This window comes from Filicampus tigris, chromosome 7 (assembly GCF_054856515.1).
Source record: "Filicampus tigris isolate MCC_2025a chromosome 7, RoL_Ftig_1.0, whole genome shotgun sequence".
NCBI lineage: Eukaryota > Metazoa > Chordata > Actinopteri > Syngnathiformes > Syngnathidae > Filicampus > Filicampus tigris.
This window is the reverse complement of record NC_141223.1, coordinates 6813833-6832952: the sequence shown is the minus strand read 5'-3', so window position 1 is coordinate 6832952 and position 19120 is coordinate 6813833. Positions and strand designations below refer to the sequence as shown.

Genomic DNA, 19120 nt, shown 5'->3' with positions numbered 1-19120 from the left:
CTAAAGCTATACCCACGAGCTAATAAAGCTAACAAGCCTAATCATGAAAAATCTAACACATGAATCATGAGATACATTATTATTCTTACAGTCAGAAAACATGAAAGTTGAAACGTCTCTCTCACGTGTACTGAAAACTATCTCCAGGTGGTTGTGTGCTCAGTCAGACCATCACATCTCAGAGCATTGCCCAACTACTTCTCATATTCAGATAGCGTTGCTTCATTTTCCACAGAACACTAAAGCAAGAGCGTCCACCTGCTTGCTGTAACCTTAGGTCAATGACAAGGCGACATAGGCGAAGACCAAATATCCAGGCACGTGAGCTAAACTATATACAGTATGTACACTTAAACACAGTTGCTCATTGGCACACCTTAGGACAAAGTTGTCAACAGTCCCATAAGGAAGCACTGAAAATACTGGGATTGACAATGATGGATTTATGGCTTTTCCAAGACCAAGGAAATTTCCCCCCCCCCTTCTGCCTAGTCATGTAGTCATGTGCCTCTTGCTCCACATTTGGATCGTGTGTGTGTTTTCATTGAGATTCTGGAGTGTCCAAAATAACTGAGGCTTTAGCTGTCTTGATTTACATTTGGAAAAGTAGAGTCCACACACATAGATAGGTAGAGCGACACTGGACTGACAGAAGCAGGTGGCAGGCAAATACTAGCACACATTTGTTGGCAGCGGAAGATTTAAATAGAACTCTTCTAACACAAGGTGGGGGACCGTGGCTGTCCAAAAAAAAAAAAAAAATCACAGGTACAAGCTGCCCTCCTGGGAACATAAACTCGTCACTCTTTCCCAGCAAGGGTTATGTTTGCGTTGGAGTGGACTTATTAATAAGGTGTCCACCCTTGTTTTATGAGCACTAAACACACACGCATCAGTCTGTATCTATTTTCCAGCACAAGGTGACCCGGCATACTGCTTACTGACAATGAAGCTTATAATTTCGTCTTTTTCTCATAACCACGATGTGATATCAGAAATCCCTCGGTGTGATTCTGTTCACACTGTCAGCCAAGACAGAGAATGGGATATCTGTCATGGCGTTGTCATACATCTGTCATACATATGAAAATGACTTCTTCTCTGCCTTTCTGTGGTCAGCTGCCCTCAGGCTTTTTGAAGGCGTCACTCATGACTGTATGCAGTGTCTTTGTTGGCTAAGAAGAATAGCCACTCTCATGACTGAGGAATTATTCTGTAGGGGTCAAGAACATGTCCTGCACTAAGATAAACAAGCCAAGTGACTAACAATTGCGCAGCACGCCCTCAGTTTGACCCAATGCTTAGAGCAAAGGGGGCGTTACCACAAAGAAGGAGCTTTCAAGATGGTAATTAGGCCACTTGAAGTCATCAGTCCAAAGGCAAAAATTGTTCCTCAGCATAAATGTCTAAAACAGCACCAGACGAGACGACAGGAGTGTTCTACAAGGGAACTTTGTTGTGTCTCACGCTCACATTTTCTCTTCCCACTCCACTTTCGGAGAATTGGACAAAGCGGTACTTATTTTGTGGAATAAGTCATCTCATTGGCATTCAAACAATTCAGTGAACAGAAGCCATTAACAGGACAGGCATGCCACTACTTTTTATGCTTGATGAGTTTGTGATTTTTATTTTTTTAATGTGCGTTTATTTTTTTCCACAGGCCCACAGAAAGGGAGCGCACGGAGAGACTGATCAAGATGCGTCTGAGGGAGATCATGATGCAAAAGGACTTGGAGAATGTTACCTGCAAGGAGGTGAGAAGCCAGATATCACATGTAACTGTATTTGCAGGTGCAGCACACCAAGGGTTTTTGTCTACCAGTCATCATTTCAACTCACCAAAGTTCAACTCTAACACGACGTACATATTCATGTAGAATGCATCACCCAATGAAAGGTTTATGCTTCAGCTGCCCCAAATGAACAGCATTTGTAACCTAAAACATGTTGTCTTGAGTATGTAGAAGCTCATTAACCAAAATCATTTTTTAATGCCAAGATATACAGTAGTATTGTCCTATGCTTGTCAAAAATTAAATGTATTTTTTTTTTTATCAGTTTCATAATGAAGACAAGGCCGATTTTCAGGAATAAGATAACTCACTTGGGGTGCTTCTGAATTAAGATTTTACAGATACAATTTCGAACGATTTTGCTCAGGTGTAATCATTTATTCTGACCGCCGTGCATACCGCATTTTGTTTTACTAGATCCGCACAGAGCTGGAGATGCAGATGGTGTGCAATCTGAGGGAGTTTAAAGAGTTCATAGACAATGAGATGATTGTAATCCTTGGACAAATGGACAGCCCCACAGAGATCTTTGAACATGTTTACCTGGTAAGAACCCCAGAGCCTTTTTGTTATTCTTTGACCACGAGACTGGCTGCCGTTGCATCATCTTCTAGTTAATGATTCATAAGACTTGACTCAGTCAGAGCTCGTCACAGCCGACTGTGTCAAATATGAGCTTGTAGGACAACATTGGATAGCTTTGTATTGACAAAAGCTGTGCCGTCTCCAGGGCTCCGAGTGGAACGCTTCCAACCTGGAGGAGCTGCAAAACAGCGGGTAAGACAACTGTCACCACAGTTTACTCAGACTACACACAAGCTCTGAAATTCAATCAAAACATTCACTCTGCACATGTGTTATTATTACTTGATTCTTTTTTTATGATTGTTAATGTTCTTGAGCTCAATATTATATATCTACATATCATGTAGAGAATATGAACTGATGACAACTTTTAAAGATTATCTTCCCCTCGCTTGTCTAGCGTTCGTTACATCCTGAATGTGACGAGAGAGATTGACAACTTCTTCCCGGGAACGTTCGAGTACCACAACATCAGGGTGTACGACGAGGAGGCCACCAACCTGCTGGAATACTGGAACGAAACCTACAAGTTTATTACCAAAGCCAAGTAGGCCTTCACTCACACACAAATACACGCGCACTCCCGTTTCCCAGCGGGTGGCTAAGAATTACGCTGTCCGTTTCGTTCCTAGGAAAGCCGGTGCCAAGTGTCTAGTTCACTGTAAGATGGGCGTGAGCCGCTCGGCGTCGACGGTGATCGCATACGCGATGAAGGAGTACGGCTGGTCGCTGGACGCCGCCTTTGAATATGTGAAGGAGAGACGAGCTGTCACCAAACCGAACCCTTCCTTCATGAAGCAGCTGGAAGAATATCAGGGAATTCTGCTTGCCAGGTGGGATTTTTATGCAAATTCCTGCACGTAATCTGAAGTGGTGGTCATGTCTATTTATTCATGATTTATTTGTCATTTCCCAGTAAACAGAGGCATAATAAACTATGGCGCTCCCACTCTGATAGTGACCTATCAGATCGCCCGGAACAATTGTGTAAATCCTCATCTCACTCCCTGGGACGCTCCGACTCCCAGACCAACAACAATAATTCCTCCCCTGCCTTACATCACATCCTGGGTGTGGCCGTGCTCCAAGCTCTAGTATCGGAACCCGATGACGCCACCATATCAACCTCTGACCTCCGCATGCACTGCAACGATGCGTGCGACTCCCCAGTTGAGGAGGCGGTCGAAACGGATTGCGACGACACGCTCCCGCCTCCCTCGCCACGTCCGCACGCAGCCACGCTCGTCCCAGAGGAGAAAGTTGCCAACGCGGTCGTCGCGACACCTGCCATCATTCCCGGTCCTCCCCCCTTGCTCCACATCCTCCCCGCAACTCCTGAAGCCCAGCGTGCTCACAAGGGTCACGTGACGCCGTTGGCCAATGTCGAGAACAAACCGCTGGAACTGTTTCTTCACCTCGCTGAGCAAAGCAGCTGCGGGGACCTTTCGCCCATCACCCTGATGTCCTCGGACACCTCAGAACAGTCGCCATCAGATTCGCAGTGTGAGAGAAATAGCCCGGCCGACGACGCCCCTCTCCGCGCGCTCCTCGCCTTAGCAGGGCGCAGCGACGACAACAACAACCCCAGCGAGTTTCACGATGACGACGTGGACGGCCGCAGTGAAGCAGACGGCTCGTCCAACCACAGCTCGGACAGTATCGACTTCTTCAGCGCCAGGGAGAAGTTTCTGGGCTTAGCGCAGGAGGACAGAACACAGAAACTATCAGAGCAAAGCACCCCCTCCCTGGACGGTGACGACAACACAGCAACTGAGGAAGATGAGGAGAGTGAACACAGGAGAAGTCAGGTGACAATCAGTTTTTATTTTCCTGTCCCCATACAAAAAAGGTTTTATTTTCATCTGTCTCCATACAGCAGTATAACCCGTTTTTATTCTCATCTGTCTCCATACAGTAATATAGGTTTAGTGGTTTTTTTAAATAGTCTTTATTTTCTTGCGTCTGGGTTTGGAGTCAAAAGAATCTGTTTATTTTCATTCTCTATACAGCAGTATCGGTTGAAAGTAGGTTGCGCTTCAAGATTTGTCATCCTTATTTCTAGTGTGCCTCATAACATGACCCATCCAACCTGAAAAGACATAAAAACAGGGTCAGAGCAGCAAGGCTTTGGAGCCTGATATTGCAAGCATTTGGTAACGCGTCTCAAAGCGGCCATTTTTGAAAACTACACTATTATTGTTTCTGTGCAAACACCAAAAAAAATGTGTTTTGAAGGTGGTTTATTGGCCTTTAAAAACTCATTTTTTTTAAAGTGGACTTGACAAAACTCTGCCTTCTGGGTGGGCTTGTAGAGTCTTGTCCATCATTTTTTGAAAGATGTTTACGACTGTCTGCAATTCTTAAACTTCTTTGGTTTTTTTTTTTTTTTTTTACTACAGTTTTTAACAAACTGTTCGACATTTTTTTAATGTATTTTCAGTGCCACCTTTTTCCTCGTATTACCTGTAAAGCACAGCCTTTCTACAGCTAGCAGACACTTCCACTTCTTAAATTAAAGTATAATTTTTGTTTCATGGTCAGCGCAGGGTTTCTCCACTTCTAATCGAAGTTGCATCGTTCAATTGCTCATTAAGTCATTAAATGGAAACTAGGAATATTACATGAAATGGCTCTCTTGTCCAACAAATGATAAATGATGTAATTTGGCAGAAAACACATACAAAAAATACAATCATTAAGTATTGCATCTAGAATGAAACTGTAAGGAACTAAAAATTAAGTTTTGCGGGCTTTCAGTCACTCGAAAGTGAACGCAATAGAGCCAAAAGCTACAATTAGATGTCAACAGTGTATAACTGATATATTTAAAGAGCTGAAGTTAGAAATAACACAAAAATCCTTACACTTGAGAAATGTGATTACCTAAAGTGGTTGAACAAAGGCGGCCACAAATGGCCAGCATGGAGCAAGCCCAGAGTGTTAACGACACAACACGTCTAATGACTTACATGTGCTGACTTGTGGCACGAAGAGCTAGAAAATCACAACGTGTTCAGTTTTGGATCAAACCTGGCTCGACGAGAAGCGATTGTTTTCATGACAAAGTTGCCTTACCTACTGACCTGTCATTTACTTGGTCATTGTCATATCAGTAAACATGTTGCTTGGTTCTGAAACCCACTCACAAAACGCATGTTTCCTTCTATCTTTCCGCAGTCCAAGCTTAGCGATGACAAGCTCAGCCCCGGCACTCTAGCTCTGCCTCAGCACGACAACGGAATATCAGTCCGCCATATTGTCACTGAGCTCGAAGCCATATGCCACCCGACTACTTCATTAACCCCTCCCACCCCCTCCTCTCCGTCGCCCGTCCCTCCACCCTCGCAGGGCCTTCCGCTTGTCCGGTCGGACCCTCCGGACGGGACGGAACCCGAAGTCCCACCGCGGCCGACGTCCCCCTCGCCACCGCCGTGCGACCTGCCGGCCGGTTCCGTGCGGCGGGCCACCGAGCAGCTGGAGCAGAAATTGAAGCAGGAAATGGAGGTGGCGACGGCGCAGCGCTCCCCGCTGCCCTCGCCGGGCAGCGAACACCCTCCTGTCCAAACGTCTGAACATCCAAGCCGCTCCAAGGGCGAGACCGCCGGTGAGGAACTGAACTGCTCAGAAACAGCCAACCTCCCCAATGGCTCTATCAGCCACATGTTTGGTGCTCTACCACATCCTCTAAGCCATATTACATTTGATACTCAAACAGCAGACTCATCTCTACATACCTCAGCCCAAACCCAAAGAGACAGTGGGCTCCAAATGAGTCTGGATGGGGTCACAATCCAGGAGTCTAACCCCGATGAGAACTTGGAGTCCCTCGATGTGCGAGGGAATTGCCGTCCTGACTGCGCCGCACAGAAGCGCTTGGCACGCGGAAGCCAGGAGCTGGAGAGGATTCGCCAGACGTTGAGGGAACTGCAGGCGTTCCTCCACGAGGGTGGCGGCCTGGAGATGCCGGACACGGGGCAGCCTAACCTCATGGACGCCGAGCCCCCTCCCAGGCCAGATGCGGCGCAGCGGCTCAGGCAAGACGGGAAGAATCTCCTCGAGCCGGCCGGGTGGCACCGCGCCATCGAGCTGGAGGCTCGCATCCGCCAGGCGGGCCTCACCCCGCCTTCTCTCATGAAGAGGTCGGCCTCCTTGGCTAAATTGGACTGCCTGGAATTGTCAGCTAACGACCTCAGCGACCTCGACCTAAGGCAGCACACTCGGACGACGGCGGCGGCGGCGCCGGCGATGCACTCCCACCGCTCTTTCCCCGCGTCGCCATCTCACTCGGACGACACGTGGAAGAAGCAGAAAGTTCTCACACGGAACAACTGCCCCGAAAAGACACACTTGTCCCGTGAAGACCTCTCCCCATCCTGCTCCCCCGAGAGGAGCGAGCGGGAAGAGGCGGAGGGCGGCGGGGGCGGCTCGCTCGCGCCGTCGTCGTCACGGCAACAGGGGCGGGCTCACCCTTCCAGACGTTCTCGGAAAGCCAGCGAGAGGAAGCAGCGCGCAGCCGCCGCCGCCGCCACACTGCTGTACAACACCATGTGACCTCACTCGTGCACCATGTGACCTCACTGGAACGCACACAAGTGGACTCAGCACCGAGTGTGCCGATGGAATGTGTAGCAGGTGTGTTGGCAATGAGACGCCGACTGTGTGTGTGAGGAGTCGTTAGTGACATGATTCTATGGAAAGCCATTTGAGCATTTAGTCAGTATCTTTAAGGGCCATGTTTTAGTTCTCTCTGTCCTAACTAGCAAGACAATCCAGCTAACTATTAAAATAACTAGGCCATTAGTAGTGGGGGGGGGTAATCATTATTAGTAAGGCACACTTGTTCTACTGGTGCACGCTCGTCGTTCTAATAGTACAGATGGATGAAGACAACCTTAAACTTGATATTGATGAGTGAATAAAAGCTTTAATGTCTTTCCACTGAAGTCAAGATTGCCTCACAAGCAACTGAAATGTTTCCATGTAATATACTGAAATGCTCTCACACATTGCACTGAAATGCTCATATATAATGATATACATGTTTTCATACTGTTTGTGAGAACATTTCAGTAGTGTGTGTGAGAAGTAATCCTGAAGTATGTTCCTAACAGCACCTCCTCATGTCAACTACTGGATGTGTTTGAACTGGACTGACAACCTTTCATGCACACAATGAACCACGCACTCTATGGCTGAGTTGCTTTTTTGTTGTTGTGTGTGGGTGTGTGTGTGTGTGTGTGTGGGGGTGTGTGTGTAATGTCCTGTGTTTGTGCGTGCGTGACCTTCACTGCAAAGTGTATAAACTCCAACAAGAGGGCTTTTCTCAAAACATGCACTTTACTGTTTTGATCATTTTCTTTTATTTCTTAAACTACGAGAATGTTTTTGCACTGATGTCAACAGAGGCTCGATAGTCTCGTCATTTTTGTTTTTCCACAAACGGACAAATGTCTTTAATTCATGTTTTAATTAATCCAGGATAAAGCGGAATATGTTCAATACTTGTTTTTTTATTCAATGCTTGAGCATTTAATAAATACAATTGGCTTGTTTTGACTGGAGTCTGACTTTTCTCACTACGTACACATACGCGATCTCTACTGCCATCTGCTGGACAGTAAATGCACTTCACCGCGCTCGTCAGAATGGAGAATGCAGTTTACGCGTGAACTTCAGCCACAAAGTCACAGTGAGGAGTCTGTCAGTGCTGACATTTTATTTTACCTATTGCTTCATGTGGCTAATTAAACACTGATGGAGGCCGCCAGGGCCTCTCTCGCGCTCGCTCTCGCTCAATTATTTAAGCAGGAGAGTGTGACATTAAAGTACCTCATAAAGTAGATTTAAAAAAGACATCACAGGCTCTACTTGGTATTTTTTGTAATTAGAACGTCAGGTTTGAAGTGGGGGGGAGTGAGGAGCAGATGGAAGTGGTTCATTAGATTTTGCTAATCAAATCTACATCAGTGGACTAAAAGTGTGTAAAAGGACTTTTAACTATTCGTTGTCGACCAGGTTGAGTTGAAATTTGCAGGCTTTCTCTCCATGTCTGTGAGGCACCTTATGGGTAGTAAATGATTTTTCTTTTTATTCGAGCAGATCTGTGCAAATTACAGAACGCTCGACTGCAGCTCAAGGATACACTTAATGTTGCTCACACTGTTGGCTATTAGAGATAAATGGCAGCTAATTTTACAGCGCTGTCGGATTCCCAACACACATGGAAGGAACATGCATCGTTCGCACATTTCCAGATTAAACTGCATACATTTTACGATAATAATAAAAAGCACATAAAGTGACACACTTATTAAAAGATGTTCCTTTATTTGACTAGCATACCCATAAAAACAGTTGAAGTGATTAAAAAAAACCTTTCTCATCAACCTGATAAGAATACTTGTGAATTAAAGAGGAGCAGGATGACTCTCCTCAAGTTGTGCTGCTATTGGTGAGAAAAAAAATTACTTAAAATGTATGTATCTGTATCAAAACTGTAGTTCTGCCGTTTCCGTTATTTACATTCAAGAACATCTCATTGTCATTTTGGATCCGAACAATCATCAGAAATTTCCTAAGGTACGCCTCTAATGAGATCAAATAAAGAGTTGCATCTCAAATTCTGCCTTTACAAAAAATAATTCATTGTCACACTCATTTAGCTAACATTGTGCGAGAGGCACGATACAAGCCATACGCCATTCACAGCTATGGACAGTTTGAAATCTTCAGTGAACCTAACATGCATGTTTTGGAGAGGTGGGAGGTTAGAAGGTCAAATAAGCATGACTGACTTAAAGTAAAGGCAGAATGTTTGATACAACTCGTGTAATTGTCTCACATCAGATTGCAGTGCAGTACACCGAATGTAATCGAGAAATCATATCAGCACTCCTGCGGTTCATTTGTGCTCCAGCATGTCACCTCCACATCAACAACCAACCACAGTGTAAATACAGTACATTTGGATTTTGTGCAAGTAAAAACACATACATACAACTACCTAACTACAACTCAGCAACTTCACTTTCCTTTGTTTTTTTACACTGTCGTTATTATGGAACAAAAGGGTCGACATTCATTCACGTCACTTCCACCAGCTGATCGAGGCCTTTTTCTAAACAGGTATTGGGTGCGATTGGTTGTAAACCGGCACTGGGGAAGAAGTGCCATGCAAGAGAGGAAACACGTGGTGTCAATCATCCTGACATCATCATCACCCTATGGCTTTACGAGAAAGCTGAACCATGGATGGCTATGAAAGCACAACAGTCCTTTTTTTTGTTTGTTTGTTTGTTTGTTTCATTCATTTCCGAATGTGCTTACGATATTTGCAAACCGGCCCATTGGCCGGCTCACTTCTCCATGAGCGACAGCTGGATGATGTGAAGCAGCTCTTCCTCTTCCTTCCGTCGCCGCAGCTCGGCTTCCTCTTGCTCCCGAGCCGACATTTCCATGGCGATGCGCAGCTGCTCGTCGTAGCCGCAGCTGGACGACTGCTGCTTCTTGGAGGGGGTTGAGGAGAGGCTGGAGGGGGAGCGGGGCTTCGTTCGGGGGATCCTGGGCAGGACGAGACGAGAGACGTTACCTTCTCGATGTAGAAGATTTTGTGATGAGTTGCCTAAAATATTGACTTGAGTTGTACGAGAAAGTGAGAAGGAGGAAGAGGACGTTGTGCATGCCCATCCACTGGTCTCCAAACAGGGAAGAGAGCGACAGAAAAGATAACAAGGCAAAGTCAACAGATAACAAGGCAAAGTCAAAGACTGTGAAAGCAGGAAACTGTCATCTCCCCCACTCGCTCTCCAAACACGCACGTGCGCGTTGGACCGGAGTGCGCGACGAGGAGGAAAAAAAAAAAAAAATACAGGATGTGAGTCAGGGATGGAAGGAAAGAAGAAAAGAGTAAGAGGAGAAAAACAATCGAGCAAAGCGGTGACAGGAAGTCGGAGACAATGTGGGTGAGGGAGCAGGATGCAGTTTGTTTACCCCGAAAGCTTTGAGATGAGTTTGCTTTGATTTTGTTTACTAGCTCATAGCCTACTTCAATCTCATGCGCTGATTCGCTCGGTGGCCTTGGCAGCCCCTTGTCACTCTTGTAGTGATGGAAAAAATGAAGCTTCGTGAAGCACTTGTGATATTTTTGACTCCTCTAGATGGTTCTCTTGGTTGGAAGATAAAGGATAACGCAATGGAAATGCATTACATTTCCACTGCATCTTTAAACCAAGAGTGCCATCAAGAGGAGTCAAAAATGATCACAAGTGCTTCATGAAGCTTCATTTGTGATATTTTTTACTCCTGAAATGATCACAAGTGCTTCATGAAGCACATGCGATATTTTTGACTCCTCTCAATGGTTAGAGGAATCCAAAATGATCACAAGTGCTTCATGAAGCTTCATTTGTCCGTCACTACCCTGTAGCTCCGCCCCCGAACGTAAGGCTGACCTCTCCAGGCGACTTGGATCACAAGACAGGGGGTGTGTTCCTGGCTTGCTATTGGTCAGTGCCTCCCAGATGGTCACCTTGGAAGAAACGACAGGAAGTCAGGAGGCAAGCAGAAATCTTTGAATAATAAACCAATTTAATTCTGAAGGAAATGTGTATTAAAAGTTAAAAATTCTGAGTGAATCTAAATTTTCAATTAGTGTGACGGTATGTGCTTTATGATTGACTGGCAATCAGTCCAGGGTGTGCCCTGCTTCTCGCCCAAAGTCAGCTCCAGTAAAAATTGTACACCTGCATTCTATTTTCCAGCAACATGATAAACTGCCCTCATGTTGGCTCTTTGCACATAATCATGCTTGAATTCACTTCTAAAAAGGAGAACAGCAAACCTCCCCCGAAGGCTAAAATAATGTCAGACAGTCAAAAGTTCATCCCTCCTGTACTTTGCTGCTAGTGTAATACTGTACGCGAGAGAAATGGAGCAGAAAACATCCAAGTATGTGGAAAAGGGCCAAGGCATCATATCGCCGCGTCAGCAAATCTCGCAGGATTGCAGCGTGCCATAGTTCAGCAAGCATCAACGTCATGGCATTTTCTGAGTATCTCAGTATCACATGTATATGGACAAAATATGTCTGTTTTTCATTGAACCACACATCGCAATATCTTAATATATTTCATGCTCAATACACGTATCAATGATCCAGCTTTCACCAGAAAAGTGTTTGCACAATCAAAACATTTTTTTTTTCAGTGCAAAGGGCTCTCATGTGTAAAAATGACCATTCAAGGGTGGCACAAACCTACTAAACAGCAAATCAACATTAAGTGCAAGAGCTCTTTTTGTGATTTTTTTTTTGATTTTTTAAAACTAAAATCAACTCACTCAAAATGTTGATATTATTCAGGTACAGGTACTATGTCATTCGAAATCAGTAAAAGAATATTAGGCCTACACACAATGTAGTATAAGACCTGGTGCTCGCGCAGTAAGCGATGTCACAGTGTGCCAGTTCACTAGTTGAAACAAGGCATTCTGAGTTAATTAAGTGTTAATCCACTCGTTTTTAGCCACCTCAGGGGGCGGCCATTTTGTCACTTCTGTCGACTGAAAATGACATCTCAGTTGCTCAGGGCTCAGATAATGACCAATCGTGGCTCAGCTTCAGAAAAGAGCTGATTGACTTCCGCTTTAAGGCAGAGATTTGCCCCGCTTTTCAGTTCAAATGGCTTTAGTGCTCAGTTTTTAAAGTACCATAGTTAATTGACACCTAAAAGTTGTCACGTTGCCTCCTCCACACCGTACTCCTGCTTGCTCCGACTTCGAGGGAGGATGACCTGCCTCAATCAACCTATTTTTATTTGGCCTTGTCTACACCTGGAGGAAAGCCAAGGACGACGAGGACCGCGGAGCTTTGGGATCTCGAAAACGGCGCCCGATCTTTGCAATCGATTCCTCTTCTTATTGATCCATTTGACTGTTTTCATGCTGACGCCGGACACTTTTTTTTTAAAGACCTTCTTTGACTGCAGTCCTGTCATTTGCACAGGCAAAATTGACTTCTTACTTTTTGAAGTTTGCATAAAAGAAAAGGGTCAAGATTTAATACAGCTTGCGTGTTGGATCCGTGCAGGCCAACACAAATGTGCTGAAACATTGAACGTGCGCGTTCAAAAGTTTAGCGAAGGTCAAGAGTGCTTTTTAAAGCACACAAATGAATCTCCGGGGAGCGGCGCGCTCACGCGTAGTCACCTGATCGTATTCCGAGCCGGCCTCCAGCAGACTCTGTTGAATGGCAAACTGCAGCAGGTCCTCCTCCTCCTCCCTCATGCTATCTCTCTGTTTGCCTCCAAGCATGGTGTATCCAGAGGGGGGCTCAAACACGCAGGGGGGGATCTCGCCGGCTCGACATGACACTGCACATACGGGGAAGGCGAAAGGGCAAAGGATGGGAAGGTGTTATCGGACACTGATGGTCGTCTTACATGCGAGTGGGAGAGCAGGAGAGGGAAGGAAACAGCAACCCTGAGAGAAAGAGGACAAAAATGGTGAACATAAAAAAAGCAGGCACGTACTTGTCCCTTCAAAGTCCCTGTACGACTCAGATGGGTGATTTTCCATTTGGAAGATGAATCACCCAAAAAGCAGCTTCAGAAAACGTTTGGTGGTATATTGCTTGTATTTCAAATAAATAAATAAATTGTGTTACTACGATCCTAAATATGTCCGATGGGACTCAAAAAGATGACGTCCCAGGTGACTCCACTCCAGTCCAGTAGGTGGGGGCGATGTGCAACTAGCGACCAACGATAACAATGGATGGATGACACTGAATCTGCAATTTCATTTGTTCCATAACCACCCTGGTAACTAAAAACACTCGTCCTTTTCCATTGAAAATAATGCAAATGCCAGCAATCCATTCTAACCGCATGTGCCCCTTCTAGTGTGTGCGTATTGGCCACCAGGGGACAGTATGATATTGACATAGAGACACACACACACAAAGAAGAGTTTCACAAATGGATATGTACGATGCAGTTATATTAGTTGTTTTTCACAGCGGATAAAGAATATCTGTGAGTATTGTTGTATTGTCTGTCCACATGTGTTGCTACACTGTTTGTGTTCAAACAACCAACAAGGGGTTATATCACCGCAACAAGCTATTCACTATCCCCTCTATAACATTTTAGATTGTGTTTTAGCATTAAGCTAGTGCACATTTCCTAAGGCAAAGAAACAAGGGGTTGTATCACCGCAACAAGCTATTCGCTAGCCCCTCTATGACATTTTACATTGTGTTTTAGCATTAAGCTAGTGCACATTTCCTAAGGCAATGTTGTCTGGTTGTTTGAAACACAACAACATGTAATTCACTTTGTTTTATGTTTAGTTTGACAGTAATCTCCAACCGGGAGCGGCACCGCGGCATTTTATATATCATCCGGTCACCCTTTCACAACAAAAGTCTAATATTTCAGAACTTCTTATGAACAATTACATCCCACCCATTCGGAATGAACTGAACATTCTGTTCTTTGAATCCTTTGAGACATGGTGATTCCATCACGCCTCATTAAAACGTTTTTTTTGGTTCCAAAATAAAAGTCAATGCTCGGCTGAGCATTAGCACAATGTGTATGAGTGAGTGAGCGAGCGAGTGAGGGTTCTCACTGGTGGAGCTGGAGCTGGAGACACTAGAGGAGTCGCTGCCAGGAGAAGGGGTGTCCGTCCTCAAGTTATACCTTTGTCCGCCCCCTTCCACTGCGGCTTCGTTGTCAGGACGCACGCTTGCCCCCTCCTCACAGCCGTTCAGGTTGCTGAAGGTAATCCTGGCGTTCAGGATGTGGTAGAGAGGGATCTCTGCTCGGGGGACAACATTTGACGCATTTTCATGCTTTCACCTTTATTCCAGCAACCCTCGGTTTTTCCACCCGGCTTCCTCGGCACTCACCGATCTTGACGGGAAAGCCGGGCGGCAAGCGCAGCATGATGAAGTCACGCAGCTTGGCAAACAGGGTGTTGGAAATGGCCATGAGGTCGATGATAGGCGCCACTTGTTCCGCCAGCGAGAGCGGATGGGACTCGCACAGCCACAGCTTTGCTTTGAATCTGGACAAAAGAGGTTGACTAGTAATTACTTCTCTTTCAAATGGGTCAACACTTAAGGTTCTCATTTGTGTGCTTTACATCCGGAATCCTGAGTAATGCTTACATAGACATAGATCAGAGAATCTGTTAGCATTGGCAGTCGACGAGTCTCCGAGTCCCGTTTGGCCGATCGATGCCTAAATTGGAAATGGATCTTTTAATGAGCGTGGCATTGAGAGCGGCCTTACAGATTTCCCCCTCATCATGTAATGTCGCCTTGAATTACGCAGCGATGAACAGTGAGCTGAATACTAAACATGACAAAAGAGGCCAATGCAGTCAAACAGACGACATGCAGTACCTGAATGCTGCTTGTTGTAAGCTCCCTTATTAAAACCGATTGCTTTTATCACGGCTATCAGTCTAGCAGTGGAGGGCCTGTCGTATATTTACAACCTAAATTCTAATATTTGTTCGCAGAGCTACGTGACGGAGAGGTCCGTCTATCCGTCACTGACGGACGCCCGTTTTGCTGACGGCTGACGAATGACGGGGAAAATTTTGAAATAGACAGATGAAGCATGGACGGGAACCCGAATGGCAATACAAGCCATTCGTCTGCAGTCCGTCACTCGTCTATTTTTCGCGCCGAGGCTTCGATGGTCGCGGCGAGCGCGGGCAGGAAAATTATCCAATGTCAATTATTTCTACAAAAATAGATCATTTCCTAATATTTTTTTGTTGATTTATGTAAGCCAAGCACGTATAGCAACAGGCAATAACAATTAAATGCTCTTCCACTAGAGGTAAAGTGATACAATTAACCTCTACATCCACTTTTTGTGAATCGTTTTGCAAAGTGGTGTGCCGGGAGTTTTTTTTTCCCAGGTGAAATATGTGCCTTCGCTCAATAAAGGTTGGGAAACACTGCTCTAAATCATTGGCCCTCAATAGCCAACCTAATTGTGGCCCCTGAACTATTACGTCCTTTTCTGAGATTAGACGAGATTGGGCGTTTTCTGAGTAGTACGAGGCCGTAAAATCCACTGAATTGTGTATGTGGGGATGGCGGCACACCAAGAGATGAATTGAAATGTATTCCTTCACTTGTGTTTTGGTTGGGTCAGCACATGTATACAGGGACTTGTCACCGTGCCAACAACATACAGACAATCTGTTGCTGGGTCACGGAGTTCACTGCTGCGAGTGCAATTTTGAACTGTCACCGACACGTTGTCGATTGCATGAAAATGGCGTGTTCTCAGTTTGCTGGCAGAAGAAAAGAAGAGAGTAAAAATCAGCAATTCAAAGAAGAATGGACTGAAAAAAAATTGTATTCGTTGTCCCGACAACAAGCACAAAATCCATGTGCTATAAATATGCAAGGAGGCTATAGCGGTGTCAATTTGAAATGGCCTTTTGAGATGAAGCACAGGAATTTTGAAAAGACATTTCCTCAAATGTTCAAAGCTAAAAAAAAAAAAAAAAAAAATGCACCAAAGTATTCATGTCAAGATTCAAACAGGATTTTTGTCACATATTTGTCACAACAACAATAAGCAACGCAAGAGTGTGAATTTTAGGTAAGCACAAGAGGCCAATCACTGAAAGCCCGTTTTGGATTCCACAGCAACCAGATGCATTCAAGCACTGGCTGGTGATCTCGATAAACAGCCGTGTGACGGTATAAAAAATGCAACGTGATTTGCGGCATCGATGAGTTCACTAACGCCACTGCACCACTAATGCTCAGTGTTGTTATGATGAGTTAAACGGGGAGTTTGTTAAGCATGGCAAAATAGAAATGACATTTTTGTTGTCTTTGTGAATGAAAAGGACATTTTGTTTTGAATATTACCATCGCAAGTGGCCTGATATTATAAATTCTTAATGGACAATAAATGGACCTTAACAATAAATGCCTCCCATTTTTAGCGACAAACGTCGAACATTAGAAATGACTTGACACGCCCTGCAGGAATAGTTTAAAAAAAAAAAAAAGTGGAGGTGGGTAGATGTCTTAAAGATAACACAATTATCTTCAAAACACTATAGTGAGTAAATATAATGAAATTTTAGAAGCAAAAATATTTTCTTCAATTTCTGCTTTGGGTCAAAGTCCGATTTATGAACAGATCACATTAATGATCCTCAAGTAATCCACACCAAAATCTTGAAAATCCCTTAACTATTTGACTCACCACTTTTAACAGAAAGCTGTTGTAGCAGTTTGTCAAAATAACTACAACATATCATCGCTGTCATGCGAAAAACACTTATCTCCATTTTTTTTTTCATTTTCTTATTTTTACATGAGTCATATTTCAGCATTACAGACATCGCATTAAAGTGAAAATTAAAAAAGTTTCCAAAATTGGAGATACCCGGTAAGTGTTTTTCACAGGACAGCGACGATATATACAATATACTTGCTTACAGTTTGGAAAATGGATGGATTGATTGTAGCATGTTTAATTAATTAAAGTGGAAGAATTCTAAAGTGGCTCTTATCATCCTTCATTTTTTTATATGCAGCCCTTAAATGAAATCACGCTAGCTCTAGATTGTCCATAGATGTGAATGTGAGTCTGAAGTAGACCATTTGTCTACTGTTCAAGTGCTTTGTGATTGGCTGGCAACCAGTCCACAATCAGCTGGGATTGCCTCAGATCACCTGTAACTGTAATAAGGACAAGTAGTATAGAAAATGGATGGCTGGATCATAATTACCATCACCAGTGACATTATTTGGTGCTGCTAAATAAGCCCATGACAGCTAATGAGAAACCAAATTGGCCGATAGAGCCCCCTAAATCAAATCAAGGCACAAATTAACAATAAATAAAGCATTCAGCCGATTTGCTCCTCGCCTCTGGAATGCTCTCCCATCTCACCTCAGAAACATTGACTCATTATCTCGTTTCAAGTCCAAACTTAAAACACATACCTTTAAAGAGTAAATTGATCCAACCTGAATTTTTTTCAAGAATATTGTCTCAGCAGGCCCACGGCATTCTGATTGATGTTGCATTTGTGGAATATGAGTTAAGCAACAAAATTCACCTCCTTTTAGCCATCTCAGGGGGCGGCCATTTTGTCACTTCTGTTGACTGAAGATGACATCGAAGTTGCTCAGGGCTCAGATAACGACCAATCACGGCTCAGCTTCAGAAAACAGGTCAGCCGTGATTGGTCGTTACCTGAGCCCCGAGCAGTTGTGATGTCATTTTCTGTCGACAGAGGTGACAAAATGGCCGCTCCCCAGAGATGGCTAAAAACGGGTGGATTAACTCTTATTCCACAAACACAATATTTATCAGACTGCCTTGTTTCAACTAGTGGGCCTGCATGGAACATATTCTTGAAAAAAATATGTTTGGGTTGATTTCTTCTTCTAAAAAAGCATATTCGTTATAACTCTCATCCATTTATGTAATTCCAGCCTATTTTGATTTATTTTAAAAGCTCTCTTTAGTCTTTTAATGTTAGTTTTCTTTATTTTAATTTCTCAATTCATTTTTGTACGGTAACCATGAGTGACAGAAAGGTGCCTTGAAATCAAATATATTACTATTATTATTATTAAATGACAGAAAGTCCCACTCTATTTGTAGTTTTGTCAGCTTGGCAGCATCTTAGCGGCCAGGTTTGCAGGGCAACGTCGTCATAGGCATGTCAGCTTTTGTGTGAGGCTATCTGTCAGCTGCCTCACCTTTGCGTCTTGGTGGTGAGTTGGCACGGATGGCCGATGTCCCTCAACGTGGGAGAAGAGCTGGGGTTGAAGTATTCCTCGGCGCTCAGCGCAGCAGGGTTGGTCACCGCCGGAGTTGACATCTGGGTCACCAGGGCCTACAGATCGAGCCGAGACACATCCAGTAAAATAAACATCCAAACAAATACAAGCAGAAAGGAGAATTCAGTTCAGAATGTTCTACTTTTTACACCGATTAAAAAAAAAAAAAAAAACACTAATAAAATACTGCGAGTTGTGAAGGATAGAGCCGGCAGTAAATTTAAACATCATTTTATAATGATGTGAAATCCTATTTAATCTGACAGCCAACCTTCATTTTTTAGACGTGCCTTACAAGCAATAGAAGCACGTGCTTTTCAAGCAACGTGAATCAACTCAAGACGCTACTACTCACCCCGTTGTTTGGGCCCATGTGTTGCTCTGCAATCCCAAGGAAGTTCTGCAAGGGAGTCTTTCCACCTGCTCAGACAAAAAGACAATGAATGACTTGAAAAAAAACTGTCCATACATACCATATATAGACATAAATATACTCAAATGGTCAACAGTCAATTGCAGGAAAAAATGAATTATTACTTAGCGGTAGCACTTAGCAGACTGGACTCTACTTTGAAAAAAATCCATTGTTTACATTGCGATGTAAACAAGTGTGTGATGTTACCTATTGTTAATGGAACAAGTACTTCAATATGTTTTGGTGAATACTGAATACATAACAAACCTGTGGCTTGCAATAGTGTTTGCTGTATTTTTACTCTATGGGCTCTACTTAGTCTGGCATTTGTGCGCTCGGCTTAAAAACTGCCGCGTTTTCATGTTGCGTGCCAGGGCAAGTCTGGTTTAGCGTGTTGAGCAATTTGACCGTGTTGCTGGGTGTTCTGCCGGTTCGAGGGGGTTTTCTTTTACAAGCCTCCGGGGCACCTGACAATTTGGAGATAGA

General features: G+C 44.2%; 2 protein-coding genes and 1 long non-coding RNA gene across 4 annotated transcripts in view; 2 read left to right on the top strand and 1 right to left on the bottom strand.

Moving 5' to 3' along the window:
- ssh2a (slingshot protein phosphatase 2a) overlaps positions 1-7937 on the top strand; it is a 31779-nt gene extending 23842 nt beyond the window's left edge. For both annotated transcript variants that reach the window (XM_086036008.1, XM_086036007.1), the window contains 7 exons: positions 1664-1757; positions 2214-2342; positions 2527-2573; positions 2782-2928; positions 3014-3214; positions 3298-4189; positions 5559-7937. In XM_086036008.1, the coding sequence (XP_085892134.1) occupies positions 1664-1757; positions 2214-2342; positions 2527-2573; positions 2782-2928; positions 3014-3214; positions 3298-4189; positions 5559-6932 (2884 nt within the window). In that variant the 3' untranslated portion in view covers positions 6933-7937. The remainder of the gene's footprint in view (positions 1-1663; positions 1758-2213; positions 2343-2526; positions 2574-2781; positions 2929-3013; positions 3215-3297; positions 4190-5558) is intronic.
- Positions 7938-8512: 575 nt separating this feature from the next.
- Positions 8513-19120, bottom strand: part of ankrd13b (ankyrin repeat domain 13B) — a 35838-nt gene continuing 25230 nt past the window's right edge. Inside the window, exons 9-15 of the mRNA XM_086036123.1 lie at positions 18575-18639; positions 18139-18275; positions 14290-14447; positions 14010-14198; positions 12585-12748; positions 10832-10908; positions 8513-9941 (exon numbers count right to left, since the gene is read on the bottom strand). Coding sequence (XP_085892249.1) covers positions 9737-9941; positions 10832-10908; positions 12585-12748; positions 14010-14198; positions 14290-14447; positions 18139-18275; positions 18575-18639 — 995 coding nt within the window. The 3' untranslated portion in view covers positions 8513-9736. The remainder of the gene's footprint in view (positions 9942-10831; positions 10909-12584; positions 12749-14009; positions 14199-14289; positions 14448-18138; positions 18276-18574; positions 18640-19120) is intronic.
- LOC147144589 (uncharacterized) lies at positions 13925-16926 on the top strand. Its single transcript, XR_015087504.1, has 2 exons — positions 13925-14161; positions 14251-16926. It is a non-coding gene; the product is annotated as an uncharacterized LOC147144589 (long non-coding RNA).